Source organism: Anolis sagrei, chromosome 2 (genome assembly GCF_037176765.1).
Source record: "Anolis sagrei isolate rAnoSag1 chromosome 2, rAnoSag1.mat, whole genome shotgun sequence".
NCBI lineage: Eukaryota > Metazoa > Chordata > Lepidosauria > Squamata > Dactyloidae > Anolis > Anolis sagrei.
This window is the reverse complement of record NC_090022.1, coordinates 253,951,675-253,968,403: the sequence shown is the minus strand read 5'-3', so window position 1 is coordinate 253,968,403 and position 16,729 is coordinate 253,951,675. Positions and strand designations below refer to the sequence as shown.

At 39.5% G+C, this 16,729-nt stretch overlaps 1 protein-coding gene across 1 annotated transcript in view; it reads right to left on the bottom strand.

The window, feature by feature from the left end:
- KIAA0825 (KIAA0825 ortholog) overlaps positions 1-16,729 on the bottom strand; it is a 225,246-nt gene that overhangs the window by 166,327 nt on the left and 42,190 nt on the right. The window contains exons 5-8 of the mRNA XM_060761787.2: positions 14,382-14,549; positions 8,700-8,794; positions 5,868-6,095; positions 4,300-4,565 (exon numbers count right to left, since the gene is read on the bottom strand). Coding sequence (XP_060617770.2) covers positions 4,300-4,565; positions 5,868-6,095; positions 8,700-8,794; positions 14,382-14,549 — 757 coding nt within the window. The remainder of the gene's footprint in view (positions 1-4,299; positions 4,566-5,867; positions 6,096-8,699; positions 8,795-14,381; positions 14,550-16,729) is intronic.

Genomic DNA, 16,729 nt, shown 5'->3' with positions numbered 1-16,729 from the left:
TAAGCGTCTCGAAGGTCCACGGACGCGAAGAAGTCCCCATGCCTGAGGAGCGGAAGGATGGACGATACCGTCACCATCCGAAACTTTTGAGGTTTGATGAAGGTGTTTAAGTCTCTGAGGTCGAGGATGGGGCGGAGGGAGCCATCCGGCTTTGGGACAGTAAAGTATCTGGAGAAGAAGGCTCGATGGTTTTGAGAGTCCGGGAGAGGGGAAATTGCCCCCTTTAGAAGCAAGGTCTCGAGTTCTGCTAGGATTGCCGAGGACGGTTCGGTGTCGACAATCTGTCCTGTTGGTGGGAGTTCTTCGAATTCCAATGCATAGCCTTCGTCGACAATCTTTAAAACCCATGCATCTGAGGTGATATTTTCCCATGCAGGGAGAAAGTCTGTCAGGCGATCTCCGAATGGTGTCGAGCCGGATGGAAGGAAGAGGGCGGGTACCATTGGGAGGGACATGGGAACAACATCGGTAACGAAAGAGCAAACGGTATCGTCCATTAGGGCGTCAAATGCGGCGCCTGGCCTGGTTGCCTCCAGAGGCCTGACGGGACCGCGAGCGTTGTTGCTGCTGGTGCTGCCTCCTTTGCTGCTGGGGTTGCTGAGGGTGGGTTTGCTGGGAGGTATGCAGAGGGCGGACTGGTTGACGGTATTGTATGGTGCGGTACGGGACCGTGTGTCGGCGTTTGTACTGGAACCATCTGGTCCTCTGCGCCTGGTTCTGATTCTCGAACCCACACTTGGAAGCCAAGGTCTTGAAGTCGTGATTTGACTTCAGCTTGTCGTCCGTTCCCGCATTGAAGAGCCCCAGGGCGTCGAATGGGAGGTCTTCGATCACCTGCCTCGACGATGTAGAGAGGCCCGAGGATCTGAGCCAGGCATGCCTCCTGATTGCCACGGCGTGAGCAATCATCTTGCCCGCGGTGTCTCCCGTATGTTTGGCCATCTGCATCTGATGATGCGCCAGAGAGTTCGCCTCCTGAGCCAAGGTGGAGAGGGCAGAGCGGTCCTCCTCAGACATTCTTTGGAAAAGTGGTGTCGCTTTCTCCCAAAGAATCTGTTGGTATGCGCCCATACAAGCGCCATAATTAGCCATGCGGGCTAGTAGGAGGGCACCGGAGTACAGCTTCCTGCCCACCGCATCAAACCTCTTGCCTTCACGGTTGGATGGCGCCGACGATTGCCTTCCGAACCCCTGAGCCGCCTTCACGACCACCGAGTTAGGGTCGGGATGGTGTTTCAGCCACTCCAAGCCCTCATCGTCCGTTCTGTACCATGATTCGATTTTCTTAGAGGTTGGAGGGATGGAGGAAGGGGTCTTCCAGGAGCCCTGGATCACTTCAAGGAGGTATGGAAGGAAGGGTAGGAGAGGAGCGGGTGGGGATTCTGCTTGCACCCTTTTAAACACCGGGTCTTGCACAGCCTTGGAAGTCTGCTTGACCTCAAGGCCTAAGGCGTCAGCCATACGAGCCATTTGATCTGCAAAGGCTCGGACATTGTCAGTGGGAGATGGAGGGTCAGCCTCATAGGCGTCGTGAGTGGGGGATCTCTCGATCCCGAGAGACAACACAGATCCCGAGTGTACCGATCCCAGCAACTCGCCATCTTCTTCCTCGTCATCGGCCGCCAGGGATTGAGGAGGAAGGGATGAGGAGACATCCCGACTCGAGCGCTGCACCAGAGCTGCTGGAGGGGCTTTTGAGGCCGAAGCCTGAGTGGCACGGGCCAGAGCCAGTCTCATAGTCTGTCTGCCCCTTTCCGGAGTCTCCAGCACTGGAGAAGTCTCCTGTCTTGCCGTCACAGTTGTCAAAGTTGTGACCGACGGGAAAAGCTCCTGTCTGGCTGTCACATGTCGAGTTGGTGCCTCGATCACCGTGTCCACCGAGATCACCGGGGACTCAGGTTGTTCCGACGGCCGTTCTAGCGGAGGCTGTGGCTCCTGGGCAGGCTGAGGGGCCGGTTGGGGTTCAACCGGTTGCAAAGGCGATGATCTCGCCGACGAGGTGGCCGAGGAGGCGGTGGTCTGCTTTCGGGAAGAAGAAGAAGACGAGGATGGAGGCGGCATCGTCTTCTTCTTCTTTGCCGGCGGCTGAGCTGTCTTCGACACCGACTTGCCCGGGGTGGGCGGGACGGAGGAGGGGGTGGAAGCACGCCGAGATTCCTCCTGAGACCGGCGAAAGGCAATGCGAACCGCCGTGGAAGATGGCGGAGTCGCCGATGTCGACCTCGTGGACCTGATCGATCTCACTGACGCCACAGAGCTGGTTGAGGAGTGCCGGATGCGTACGGTCTCGGTCGTGACCGTACATGGAGCCTTCTGCTTCGTAGGCTTTGCAGCCTTGGAAGCTGTCGACACCGAAGCCTTAGAGGCTGTCGACATAGCTGCTCTCGGCCTCTTCTGTGCAACCTTCTTCGCCCTGGTCTGGCGAGGCTCGGCCTCCGCCGGGGTCGAAGTTGAAGGCCTGGATACCGTGGCTGACGTCGACACCGATGTCGATGTTGAAGGTACCGGAGCCAACGTCTGCTGGTAGAGCAGGTATCGAAGCCGATGGACCCGATTTTTACGGGACTGTGCCGTCAACGATTGACAATGACGACACGAAGAAGTAATGTGTGCCTCTCCGAGACACAAGAGACAAAGAGCGTGCTTGTCCGAATCAGGGATCTTCCTCGGACAATTCGCGCATCTTTTGAAGCGAGTTGTTGACATAATACAGTCAACAACTCGAAGAATATTCTGAGAATCACAATCTAATCGAAGTTCCGAAGCGAGCCGTGCGGCGGAAAAAAAGGAATTGGATCGGTGTGCGCGGGGCGCCCTTTTATCCCCTGCCGGGGCTGGGCGGGGTTACCGCCAAAACTTGAAAGTTTTAAAATGTAGAAGTTTCCGTTGGAGCCCGCGCAGGCGCAGTCTCTACACAAGTGTGCATTCGCAGAGACCACGAAGAAAAATTAATAATTTCAATCAGCCCTTTTAATAATTGAATAGTACAATACAATCTATTATCCTGCATATGTTTGATTCAAAATTAACTATTGAATCCAATGGGGTTAATCCTAGTAAGAATTTCAGATTGCATCACTGATTTAAATATGTTCTAAACCTGAAGTAACTAAGGCCCATTCTACACTGCCATATAAAATTCAGATTATCTCCTCTGAACTGGATTATCTAGTAGTGTAGACTCATATAAAACAATTTGGGCCCAGCCTACTTGAGGGACCTCATCTCCTCCTATCAGCCCACATGAGCCCTAAGATCATCAGGAAATGGGAACGAGGTTGATGGGAATGAGGGAGAGGGCCTTTTCAGTGGTGGCCCCGCAGCTCTGGAACTCCCTCCCCAAAGAGATACATTTAACCCCCCTCGTTATTGGCCTTTCGCTCCCAAGTGAAAACCTTTTTATGGAAGCGGGCCTTCCCCGATATTACAAAAGAGTACACATTTCGTCAGATAAAGCTCAAGGCTCATATGGACAAAGATATGGAGCTCTGAATTGTTCATCTTAATGCTTAATGTTTTAATGTATTAGTGGCCTGAGGTGTAGAGTTTTTTAAATGATAATGATATATGTGTTATTTTTATACTTATTTATATTTCTGTAATTTTTTGTTGCTTTATTGTCTATATGCTGGGTTGTGGGATGAGGGTTTTTGTATTATGTAGTTGTATTTTATTTTGTACACTCCTTTGAGTTCCATTTGTGGGAGAAAAGCAGGAGAAAAGTAAATAATAATAATAATAATCCAGTTCAAAGCAGATAATGTGGATTATATGCTTTGATAATCTGGATTATATGGCAGTATAAAATGAGTCTATGAGAAGAAGGAGGGAAATAGCAAAGAAAACCAAGCTTTCCAGACAGGTTTAATTAGTGCATGGTAATGCTACAAATACTACATAGGGAGAACAACCAAAATAGGAAGGACCGGAAAGTTTGATTTGGGCCACAGGTTTCAGATGCAACACAGGGCCCATCCACACAGACCTATATCCCAGAATATCAAGGCAGAAAATCCCACATCATCAGAGTATGGACTTGGATAACCCAGTTCAAAGCAGACGTTGTGGGATTTTTTGCCTTGATATTCTCGGATATAGGGCTGTGGGGCCCTAACAATTTTTAAGAAGAGTGTCAACAGTGCACAGTCAGGAACAAGTTTAAAGAGAAAAATGAGTAATGGGAGTTTTATGTCTGAAGAGATAGATAGATAGATCAATGCTTTTATTTGTATCACTGAAATAAAATGTTTCATTTGCACACATTATGGATAGAATTAAACAATATAACAGGATACTCACTTCCTACTGGTCTCTTTCATTAAACTATCATACATCTTAAAATGCTGGTAGACATGGACTGCTGTGGAAAGAATGGTGTACAGATTTTGCAGTGGAGCCCTGGAAGGGATATCTTTGCTCCTCTCTTCCAGCCTGGTCAGGACAGCTGTTGCCACTTTGCAGCAGGATTCCACAAAGTCTGCTCTGATTTCCTGGAGAGACTCATCTTTGCAGGCCAAGGCCAACGGAAGTAACGTGTCAAGTTCTTCCATGATATCAGAACAAAACTAAGGAATATAAATGTGACATACAGTTCTTTTTACTCTTATAGTGCTGTTCAATGCATATATAGTATAGTAATAATATATTTGGCATGAGAAAGGGAAACACATAGCACTGCTTCAGATAACACGGGGGCATGGCATTGGCTGCAACAACCGATATATTACTGGTGCTCAGGAATCAATCCATAACCAGTATTACATTTAAAGTTTGCCTTCATTTTAATGAAGACAAAAACATCTTAGGGTAGCAAGGTATCTGGAACTCTGGTTAGGGAGAAAAGCAATTGGATAGATTTAGGCACCCTTTTTGTTTTCTCTCTTTCACGGAAAACCACCCCTTCTACTATACTTCATAGGAAAGCAGAAGCAGCAATCACAGTTTAAATATCAAACATATTTACAGGATATGTACTTTCTGACTTATGCTCCACAAAAGGCCAGTGCATACTTTCAGCAGAAAAAGTGACAAAGTGGAATGGTGGGAGAGACAGTACATCAGGTTCCAGAGATAAACGTTATATTTGAATTGTGCTCTTCAAGAAAATCACTCTGTCCCCAGAAAATAATATATGAGAGAGAAATAATATAATAACTCTTCTTCTTGACATGCTTTATATGTTCAGGGTATAGTTTTATTTTGTCTTGCTTTGCTTTTCATTTAGTTGGGCATCATTCAAATATGGCATACAGTGAAGTACAATCTTTGTCATTTTATTCTGCTTCATATATATACTGACTTGCAAGAGCAGGAGAAATATCCTTTACTCGAGATGGAATTGTTTTTCATCTGGGCTGTTAAATTCACAGTTCTCCGTTGTGAATCTACAACTCCTTGCCCATCCTCTCATGTAAATCCCAACACAGTTTCAGATCAGTAGTCTTTCTGCTCTTATATAGGGCCCTTCCACACAGCCATATAACCTAGAATATCAAGACATAATAATCCACAATATCTGCTTTGAACTGGATTGAGTCCACACTGCCATATATCCCAAGTTGAAAGCAGATAACGTGGGATTTTATTCAGATGTTGTGGAAGGGGCCATAGTTTTTTCAGTGAGAAACCTCACTGTACAATAGCACACTAGCAGAAACCCAGCATTTTGCTTAATGAATAAATAATGCTGTTCACCAATCTCTGAGAACACATAACCATCCCTAGCCCCTCCTTATGTAATAGGTCATCCTTGTAAGATTCTATCTGATTCCTACAACAGTATTGGTCTTGCATTTATGTACATCAAAAGAGGGAAACAAATAAGAAAGTTTCAAATGCTGATGGGTTACAGATCTTTTGATACATGCCTTTGAAATCTGCTTTGGTCGCTCATCCTCATGGATTATACCCCAGGATTCCTTCATGTGCTGCACATTTACACGAAATATTGCATAGCAGCTAACTGATGCCTGTTCATTCTGCTCCTGCTGAAGAATTTTACTAGAAAAATCTTCAACTGCAATTGTTATGCAGTGTGCGACTGAGGAAGACAAGTTGTTAAATGCATTTCTCCAGCCAAATTCTAGCATAGTGGTCTGGAATACAGAAAGTATACAATAAACATAGAATTGTCGAATATTGCTGTTTTAAGTGAATAAACACAACAATCATCATCTTCACTTGAGGCGCTTTATACACTCACAGCACAAAATAGATGGAATATTTTCCATTTGGGATCCAGAGAAATGACTGGAAGCAGTGCAAAATCTGTTTGACTCACCAGTGTCTTCGTTGGTAATTTTATTTATTTTTATTTATTTTTTGTCATGTCAAGAGTGACTTGAGAAACTGCAAGTTGCTTCTGGTGTGAGAGAATTGGCCGTCTGCAAGGACGTTGCCCAGGGAACACCCAGGTGATTTTGATGTTTTTATCATCCTTGTGGGAGGCTTCTCTCATGTCCCCGCATGAGGAGCTGGAGCTGATAGAGGGAGTTCATCCGCCTCTCCCCGGATTCGAACCTGCGACCTGTCGGTCTTCAATCCTGCCGGCACAGGGGTTTAACCCACTGCGCCACCGGGGCTCCGGTTGGTAACTGACGCATGCACTTTATTCATCAGCCGTATCCTCACAATTGATTTGCACCAGTCTACCACCCGTGTCAAAAAAAGGTTATTTCAGGTCCACTGGATGTTAGTTCTATGGTTGTTTTTAATATTTTGTTATAATGTTGATTTTTATTTTGTTTTATGCTGTTATTTATATATTTTAATGTGTTTATTTTAATTATGTTGATTTTGCTTGTTCCCATGGAAGCCACCCTGAGTCCCTTCGGGGAGATGGAGGAGAGGTACAAAACTCAAGTTGTTGTTGTTATTGTTATTATTGTTGTTGTTGTTGTTGTTGTTGTTATTATTATTATTATTTGAAACACAACAAGATGAGTTCACAGCAGACAAGATCACTCTGCTGGCTGTTGTATTGTCTCACAAGTCAGACACTTCCCAAGTGTCTAGGACTGTGTGATGTATCGGCAAATAATGTGTGCAGATCCTAGTAAGGTGGCCTTCTGCATTATTATTATTATTATTATTATTATTATTGGGTGCTATCCCCAATCTTCAGTTCTTTTAATTGTTATTGAATTACAAATGTTAATTAATGCAAAGAAAATGGGTGAAGAAAAGATGTGGAGGAAAGTGGGAGGGGCAAAGACATAGGACATGGATTTGGCCTATGTGTACATTAATATAACATGTCCAAAATATATTTACCTCAGATTAATATATGTGCAAAAGGACAAAAGTGATTAGGTAAAATCAATAAAGGAAAATGTCTAAAACGTCAAAATTAGTGTTTATCCTATACTAAAACCCATTCCTGTATAAGACTGAGCAGCTAGATTCAGCTCAAATGTGCCTCTTCTGGAAAAGAAAATAGAATATTTTTGTTATCATCTTCAGGTCTGAAATGTGGTCTTGTTGAACAAACCTGTAACTGCTTTAAGGGAAAAAATTAAAGTTATATGTTTTACAAGTACATAAATGATGTGGAACTATGTTTCTCCTCACCTAAGTTATTTTGGTTTTTCTGAGGAGACTGATAAAGATGTTATGTATGTTTCTTGCATGTTTCAAAGTTTTGCAATGATTCATGTTTATTATGAACCGAGTTACCCAAATGAGTATAAAATGTTAAAAATCACACAAGAAATTAGGACTAAAATAAAATAAACAAGCATAGGTCATTTTTTAAAAACAAAATCATCTGGTAAATGAGTCCACATTTTTTTTAAAGTGATCAAAATCAATTGATCAGACTCACACATTCCTGGCATAGCATTTGTGTTGGGAATGGTAAAATATTTTTGGATCATCAAACAGTAATATAACATAAATCTCTTCCCCCTTTTTTTGTAGTTAAGTGGCTTCAATTAGTTTCTGACTTATGGTGACCTTAAGACAAATCTGCCATGGGGGTTTCTTGACAAGATTTATTCAGAGTGGCTTTGCTTCCTGAAGCCGGGAGAATATAACTTGCCCAAAATCACCCATTGTGTTTCCATGGCAGAAATGGATTTGAAACCTGGTCTCCAGAGTCAGTGTGATGCTCAAACTATGTTAGCTCCCAAGTCTCCCCCATAAAAACCTATAATCGTATCCACATTTGGTTCAGTATAGCTTGATCCATGTTATTGTTATTTATTTATATCCTGCCTTTCTCCTGATAATGGGAGTTAATAGGATATTTAAAGCAATACAAGTTAAAAGCAATATAAAACTAATAATAAAATCATTAATATAAAATTAAAAACACTTACATATTTTGCAAATTAAAACATTAAATGTTAAAAATATTTGAAAATATTAAAATGTGTTTAAAACTATGGAAAAGATATTTAAAATAGTCCAATACTCGTCACTTTGTAAACACAGCTTGTAATGAACTAATTAATGAACTCTTGGGTATTTACTTGTCTTTATCAAATCATATCAGTGTATTTGTGAAAATACATTCACAAACTTTTATTTCCAGTTTTTTTATTTCTAAACCTCAGTCTAAATTAATAATAGAGCTGAAATTATTGAGATCTGGGCATAAAAGATTTTCAAATAACATGTTAACAGGCCCTTATCTACTGTGATAGCACTGAAAATTCATCTTCAAGAGTGGTGGAGTTTTTAATTTTTATTTTACTCACCTTTTTTACTTGAAGTAACTGTTCTGAAAGGGCACTGGTTTCATTCACTCTACTTTCCCCTATTAAAAGCTCCCCACCAGCTTTCTTCAGAACTCCTGCACAGTATGACAAAAGGGAACAAAGCAAGATTAATCCTGTGGAAAACATGCTAGCCTGCACCATCTTCTGATATATCAATATAGAGAGATATTCAGCAAGTTGTACTAGAATACTAAAATATAAGAGAAATTTTATATTGTGAGCAACAGTTTTAGAAGATCCATAGTCTATGTTTTGCATACAATATTTGGCATGGATTAAGGATGAAAAAAATATTTAAAATATTAAGAAAATTGTCAAAGAGAATGTCTGCAGTTTAGGGTAAGATCGGTGTAAAGTAAGTATTATTTTTCCTGTGCAGAATACATTGTTTCTATCCTGAAAGTAATACTCTCTATAGCAGGTTTCCTCAACAGTCCCTCAAACTGTTGGAGGGCTGGAATATAATTTGAAAAAAAAACACACCATGGATTCCTATGCACAATGCACATATCTTATTTGTAGTGCAAAAAAAATAAAAATAAAAACAACACAATAATTAAAATGAAGAACAATTTTAACAAATATAAACTTATTCGTATTTCATTGGGAAGTGTGGGCCTGCTTTTGGCTGATGAGATAGGATTGTTTTGTTGCTGTGTGCTTTCAAGACTTAGGTTGACCCTCAGGCCTTAGTTTGAGGACCCATGCTCTATAGAAATACTGATTCCTTTTTAAATGCTGTTTTCTGTACAAAAACATTTGTAAATATAAAATGGGAAGGAGGAAGCAGACATAACTACAATACCAAGATAAACAAGCAATCAGAAGCTCATGAAGATGTTCATTTACTAATCAATGCTGGCGTATTTTGAGGTCTTTCTATCATGATGCTACAATCCCAACACATTACTATTTTTTAAAAACTAGGCAATAGAAATCTATGATAGTCATAAACACTCCCAGAAAGGTTTTAGTTTGAATCTATTCACAACAGAAGAAAGATATACTACTAATGGAAGGCTGAAACATTGGTCTTTTATAACATCAAGAGAGACACAGGAGGTCAAGCCATAACCTCCTTTGACTTCATGTTCTGAGAGCAGGAAGGGAAGCTCATGTATTGAGACAGGCAATACAGATACGAGGGCCCAGTAGCAAGAAAGCATTAGAGGGCAGTCTCCATAGCTGTTCTCTTGGCACATATTTTCTAATGTGTTCCTTTTTCTTCTACTTGCAGCTACAACATGGCTCACCACTACAACCACTACCTGTAGAGATCTGTCATCTTCCCCACCACAGTATCTTAATTGCTACTGGTAACTAATAATTTCAAAAAGTCCATGGCACATCAGATCACAGCTAGCTGGACTTAGTGTAAAGGAGGAGTAGATAGACTTAAAAACACATCAAAGAGACCTTCAATTATTAACTGTAACCTCCAGTCAGAAGTCACCCATCTACAAATGTTGGACATGGCAAAGCTGGCCATCATGGTTGCATCACCCTCCATTAACATGAGCTAACAAAAGCATGTTCAGTCTGCCAATTACTTTCAATCACTGACTCCTTTTACTACAATAAAGAAGGCTAGTCATGGAATCTTGAAGTATGCAATGTAACAAATGTTGAGCTGATATGACATTATTCAAACATTTTAAAAAGAGATTTCACTCCAATGAAAGGAGTCTTAGCAGCAATTCTATCCCCATTTTGAAATTTCATACAGACAGATGAGACAGAGAGAAAAAGAGGGAGATTTTTGTAAGCGTATGAATAATAAGAGGACAAGTAAAGCAAGAGAAATAATTAATGTACTGGAGTACAAAAATGATGAAATTACAAAAAAATTGAAAATTAAATCAAAAATCAAAATTAGCACTCACTTCCATAATGCTCACAAGATTAGATTAAATTCAATTGGGTTTTGTTAACTGTACCTACAAGTGAAAAGATTTGTTGGCATTAAAGCTTGAACCCTACAACTATTAATCTTTCTGAGTCCTGATTCAAATACAAGATCTTTATTTCATTACTACGTAAAAATACACATTTACCTTCCACTTGACCTTCATGATTCTTTCATCTTTTAGATGTCATCACCTTTTTACCTGCACTTACTTAAAGAACAATGGTGGACTTGCTTGGAAAGGGTTTAAATAAGCAGTCTTTTATTAATCCAACTCCTCCACCATTTTTATAATGCAAACGTCTCCATTTTGAGAAGAATTCAGATACAAGTGACTTATACTACATATAACATTGACAGAAAAATCAAGGCCATAAAGCCCTGCAATAGTTAGAAATACTTATGGTTCTGATTAAATTGACACCTTCAGTATGATAATCTAGTAATACAATATATTGAATTGTTGCTATGGGTGCTGAAAAAGCAAACAAAATGACCAAAGGAACTGTAACAAAAATGTCGTTTTACTGTTTTGGCCAGAACAATGTATAATAGTCTAGGAGAAGTTTTTAAAAGACAATTATTGTTTTAAATAGCTTATGCGCTTCCAAGAAATGTCTAGCAAGCTAATGAAAATAAACTTTTGTCTCGTATGTTTTGAGTGTAAATTCCATATCCTTATCATCCTGTTTCTTAAAAATAATCTTCATGAGAGAAGCTGCTGCTGCTATTTTGGGGATCCACACACAGAGACAACCTAATGCCTATCTGGCTTCAAAAGCTACCCATTAGGGCGATGACTTTGTAAATCTGATCGCTTTATTCTTTTATAGTGCTTTCTAGAGATTTATATGAAGTAACAGATTTCTTCTTAATCTGTGAAGGAAAGACCTTTGCAAATCTTTCTAGTCCCCTGAGGCAAAGCTTGAAAACCTAAGGCCTTGACAAGTTTGCCCAGAGTGGTTTCAAAGAGCTCCACTGGAAAAAGCTTTTCTTGGCACTCATTATCAGATCTGTCTAAAGTTCACCTTTCTTGCTGAAATGGGGGAAAAGAGGTGAGAGGAAGATGAAAAGTGTGTTAGATGTTTTTGAAAATCTCAACAAGACACTTCTGAAAGACCAAAGGAAACAGAAAGCACACCAGAAGGGCAGAAGGAGAATATAATTTGGCCAAACATTCTTCATTCTAAATAAGGATGTTCTGCTATAACCGTGGCTGCTGCTATATGTTCCAGGTTCCATCAAAGGATAACATCTCCAGTGATAATGACTGTACTAGGTATGTCTCAATTTTCCATTAATTTAACTGTAGAATAAATCAAGGAGAACAGTGAGAATGGAGAAAGACCACACAAAAGAAAAGGTTAATTCATATAACTATTACACAAAATCAATTCACCATTCATATAGTCAATTTTCTTACAGTGCTTTTGTGAGCCGCCCCGAGTCCGTTGCAGGAGATGGTGGCGGGGTATAAATAAAGTTTATTATTATTATTATTATTTCTAGAAAAAGGAGGAAAATCAGAATGTAGACCTCCTTTTTCACAAGTCCCAAATCCTTGGAAACAAAAGCAGATGTAGCAGGCTTGAACTAATGGTACTTCATTTATGACGGCTGAAAAGCAGGCAAAATATTTTCTTATTTATTTCATTGTATATCCTACCATAATATTGGGATTTGTTAAGTCAAATCATATTGACTTCAAGGTAACAATTTATCATGCTCTGAGCTTCAATCCAAGATTTTAAAAGTCAATCATGCTTGCATACGTGTAACCAAGAACAAACTGCTTTTGTTGTGAATGATGTTCATGCATTTGTTTCATTTTATACTTGATACATCAGCATGAAAGGGGATATAAGGAATTATACGTAGAAGGAAAATAAGCTTATTAAACTAAAAATATTTTTGAAATGATCACTCTCCTAAATGAAGCAATATGCTTTTTAGCAAGTGAGTAAAAACTGGTTAAATTCCTGAGCATTCAAAATGAATTGCAAAAAAAAAAAAATCCAGATCATTTCAGCGTGCCTTCTATGTATATTTTTTGATAGCGCACATATTTTTCCACTGTATCCCTTGGTGCTATTGTGTGCCATGGGATTACAATCAGAGAACACCAGTGGGCAGTACTTCCTTGAGTTGTAACTTCTATTTTCAGCCAAGTAAATTGGCCCTCATAGGTTTCCATTGTGCAGACTGCAAAGGAACTTGTCTTGATGGCAGCTAGAAGTGGTGTGAACTATGTATCTCTCTTTTCTTCACAGTACTTTTTTTTTTGGTTCACAAGCAACCTCCTACCAAAAGCAGAATCTGCAGAAGAGACTACATCCAAGTGATAATGCTATGAAAACGTATGAAGAGAAGCCCAGGTGGCCACCTTGCAAATTTCCAATGTGGAAGCCTTCGACCTCTCCGCCCAAGCAGCAGCTATAGTCCTAGTGTAATGAGCTTTACAAACCCTGGGAGCCACTTTACCCTTAACTACATACGCCTCCCTAATACAGTTCCTTAACCATCTAGCTAAGGAACTCTTAGAAGCCATTTGACCCCTCTTAAGACCCCCTAAGAGTACAAACAATCTGTCAGAAGATCTGAAATCTTTGATTTTTCTGAGATAAACCCTAAGTGTTCTCCTCACATCCAATTTATGCAGCCATTGCTCTTTGTCGTCGCTGGGTCTAGGGAAAAAATGATGGCCAAGAAACCTCCTGGTATAGCTAAAACTCTGATACCACGGATGGCAAAAATAAAATAAAATATGAAGAACTTTCTGATAAACTATTTTATTTTTGATGGAGTTTTACAAACAATCTGTACAAGCCTTCAGTCTCTAAGAGATATACTGAGCAATGAATGCCTAAACTTATTATGCCAATGCTCACTTTCCCTTTTTTGTTACAAACTAGCATGTCTTCAACACAAGGCTAATGGAGACCTGTTGGGAGCAATAGAAAGGTGCAGGGCTTTGATTTATTCCATGATGAGAAAATCTAACCCACAGATAAACCATTTATTGCTGACTTATAAAAAAACTATTTAATTCTATGAACACAAAAATGGTAGTGTCACTCAAAGTACTCTATATTTGTACGCCTGCACTGCTTCCAGAAAGATCAACAGTTTAGCATCAGATCTTTCTTTGTAATAACTACTATCAGGATGTTGTTGCCTTCCCTTCTAGAATATACAGTTAGTGCCTTCTGAAACACATTTTCATCCTAAAGGCAGGGTCCAGTGGGAATGTTCCATTAGCAGAACTAGGAGGAAAGTAAAAGTTCCACCCCTGAGCAGTCCCCATTTCATCTCTAGGACCTGCTCCAGATCACTGTAAAACCCTTTGGTGTGGCCTTTCAGATGACATGGAAGAGAAGATCACAAATAAGAAGGCCCACTGTGCTAATGGACATATATTAGCACTACAATGGATTGTGCTTTGTATCTCCCCACTCTGATTAACTGTCTAGTTAAAGTAGTTATGTTTTGTCCATCTTATATAAGAACTGCATAGTAATTCTATTCATTATGTATAACTAAATTTCATGTTTATTTTAACTGTATTTGTTATAAAAAGTGTTACAAGTGAGAAACCTGAAATACTTCAAAACACTTTGGAATATACCAAAATATGTTGATGTTACAGGAACAAAGAAGGAGCAAGCTATTTTCCCACAGTCATTATTCTATCTGATGAATTTCTATGAAGTAATTATTCTGAAGGAAAAATAAAGTTAAGTATAAATGTATATTACCTTGAACATTTTTGCTCTCAGAAAAACATGATAATAACAACATTTCTGAAGACAGTTCTTCAACTTTTTCTTCCATCAACAAAAACAGGTTTATAAGCTGGGAAAGACATCTGAGTTGATGTAGCGTTAAACAGAAGTTTCTCCCCTTTCTGGAATATTCCTGAGCAACTGAAAAATAAATGTGAAAAATTAGTTTTGTACAATATATGAGGTTATATATAGAACTATAGCACTATAATACTTCAAATACATCAACATAGTTTTTAAAAAATACTGTGTATATTTGCACAGCTGTAAAGAAAGAAGCTTTAAATCTGTTTCCATGCCTGTAAAACAGGTCTGCTTTTAAAGGGATTCAACAAAAGCAACAGAGAGTCTTGCAAAATGTTAAACTTTCATGGACTACATCTCATGTGCATCATAAGAAGCCATTTTTAAGGCACTGACTTAGTCTTTGAGACACCAGCAAACTCTTTTTCGCAGTAATATAGTATGTCGTCAACCCTAGGAAATTACATACAGTTTCACAATCCATAATGTAGTACTGATTATTTCTCAGACCTAAGAGAGTTACCTTATGATGTGCAAGAGAAATATCTTTTGTCGCAGATACTGGTCAGTAATCTACAAACAGTCAAAGAAGTTACTGGAGGAAATTATCTAAACACTTAGAATGTAAGGTACATATGGTGAAGACGTCTAGTGATTTAAAAAAAAATCAAAAGATGTAGGACAAAAGGGTTGTCTTTAAGTAGTGTTTGGTATTTCCATTAAGCAGAATGAAATCAACTAGACTGAGAAAAACTGTGTTTGTGTTAATAAATAGCTGTAATGATCTAGTAAGTGGCTTGGCGGTTCCAGCATTTCCATTAAGAACCCAATCTATAAACCAGTGGGTGCTCCTAGAGGGCCAGTTGAAAGCTGTAGAAAATAGTAGCTTTTGTCAGCAACATTTTACAAGTAATTTCTGATTTCTTTCAGAGGGCTAAGAAATAATAATTGTTCTTCATTACTATGCAAACTCAAAGAGCTATGGGAGTAGTGTGTTCTGTGAGTAGTCACTTCTGGAAACATTTCAGAAACTGTGAAACACAATAGCTTCACTCTTCACCAGGGAAGAAGCTGAGTGCCCAATCTCTGCTTTTTGACTCTACCGACTCGTTACATTTTAATGTATTACTTATTACTTGCAGAGCAACATTTGATCTGTGTCCGGCATTTCTAAGGAGTGCCTATTATCATGTTTTGGGATTGCAAGACAAAATTATGAAAAGATAAATTCTTCATTTAGTGAGGAAATTTTTGTTCTAAATTTTCATCAGTAAAGAAAGGCACATTCATACATTAAAAAAAACCTTTATCCTCACTATTTACAGTAAAGACAGAGAATGTGAAGCTAATAAGCAATTTCTACAGACCATTTAAAAATAACATTTGCTGCTGCTTTCTGAGTTAGCATTCTTTATAAATGAAAGCCTAAATGCACTTATCAGGTTTAAATACAGACTTCAAAAGTGGAACTTTCTGAAGTCCACGCTGATGTCTCTTTCAATGAGCCATTGGAATGGTAAAGCAACAGGCAGTATGATACCTTCCAGGACATCAGCTAATTTATTCCTTTGGGTTGCCCACCTACTTGCCTCTCACCTATTCTTCCGGTTTCCCTTTATCTGACTTTTTGCTAACTATTTACTTGCCTCCTTAGCTTGCATGCTATATCTAAAGTACCCTTCCTTAAACTAATGTATATGGAATGTTCCTTTGATTTTGTCTTGGTCCTTTCATGAGATCTGTCCCAGATTCATTCAAGATTCTGATCCCATTGGTATTGTAATTCCAACATCAAGAGAGAGTTACCTTCGGTCTATTAGTGTTTTTATGGTAACTTGATTGCTTCAATGACATCACACTTTAATTCCCATAGCCAGCATGAGCTCCTGGAAGAATAAATTCTGACTGTGCATTACTTCCTAGCCCACAGATATCCAGATCCTTCGCGATGAGTTTCTCTTGAAAACAGCAGGACAACACTTCAACTAATATTCTACAAAACAACCATTCTCCTACTATTCTAGACTGGAAGAGAAGAATCTTTGATGGTCTTGACATTACTCCATCATGAAACTGGTGAGGCAGCCCTAAGCCTGTTTATTATCATTTAATTTGGTCTGTTGTCTTCAAATGATAATGCAAACTACTATGGATTTAACAGAATGGGATAGAAGTCTTCAGCTTTTAGTTTCTGTAATCTATAGTTTTCTGTTTCTTCAGACAAATGTTGTTTATTTTAATTGCATTTAGTTCCATTAACCCACACTCAACTCGCAGATTGAGCAAGTAGTATCCTT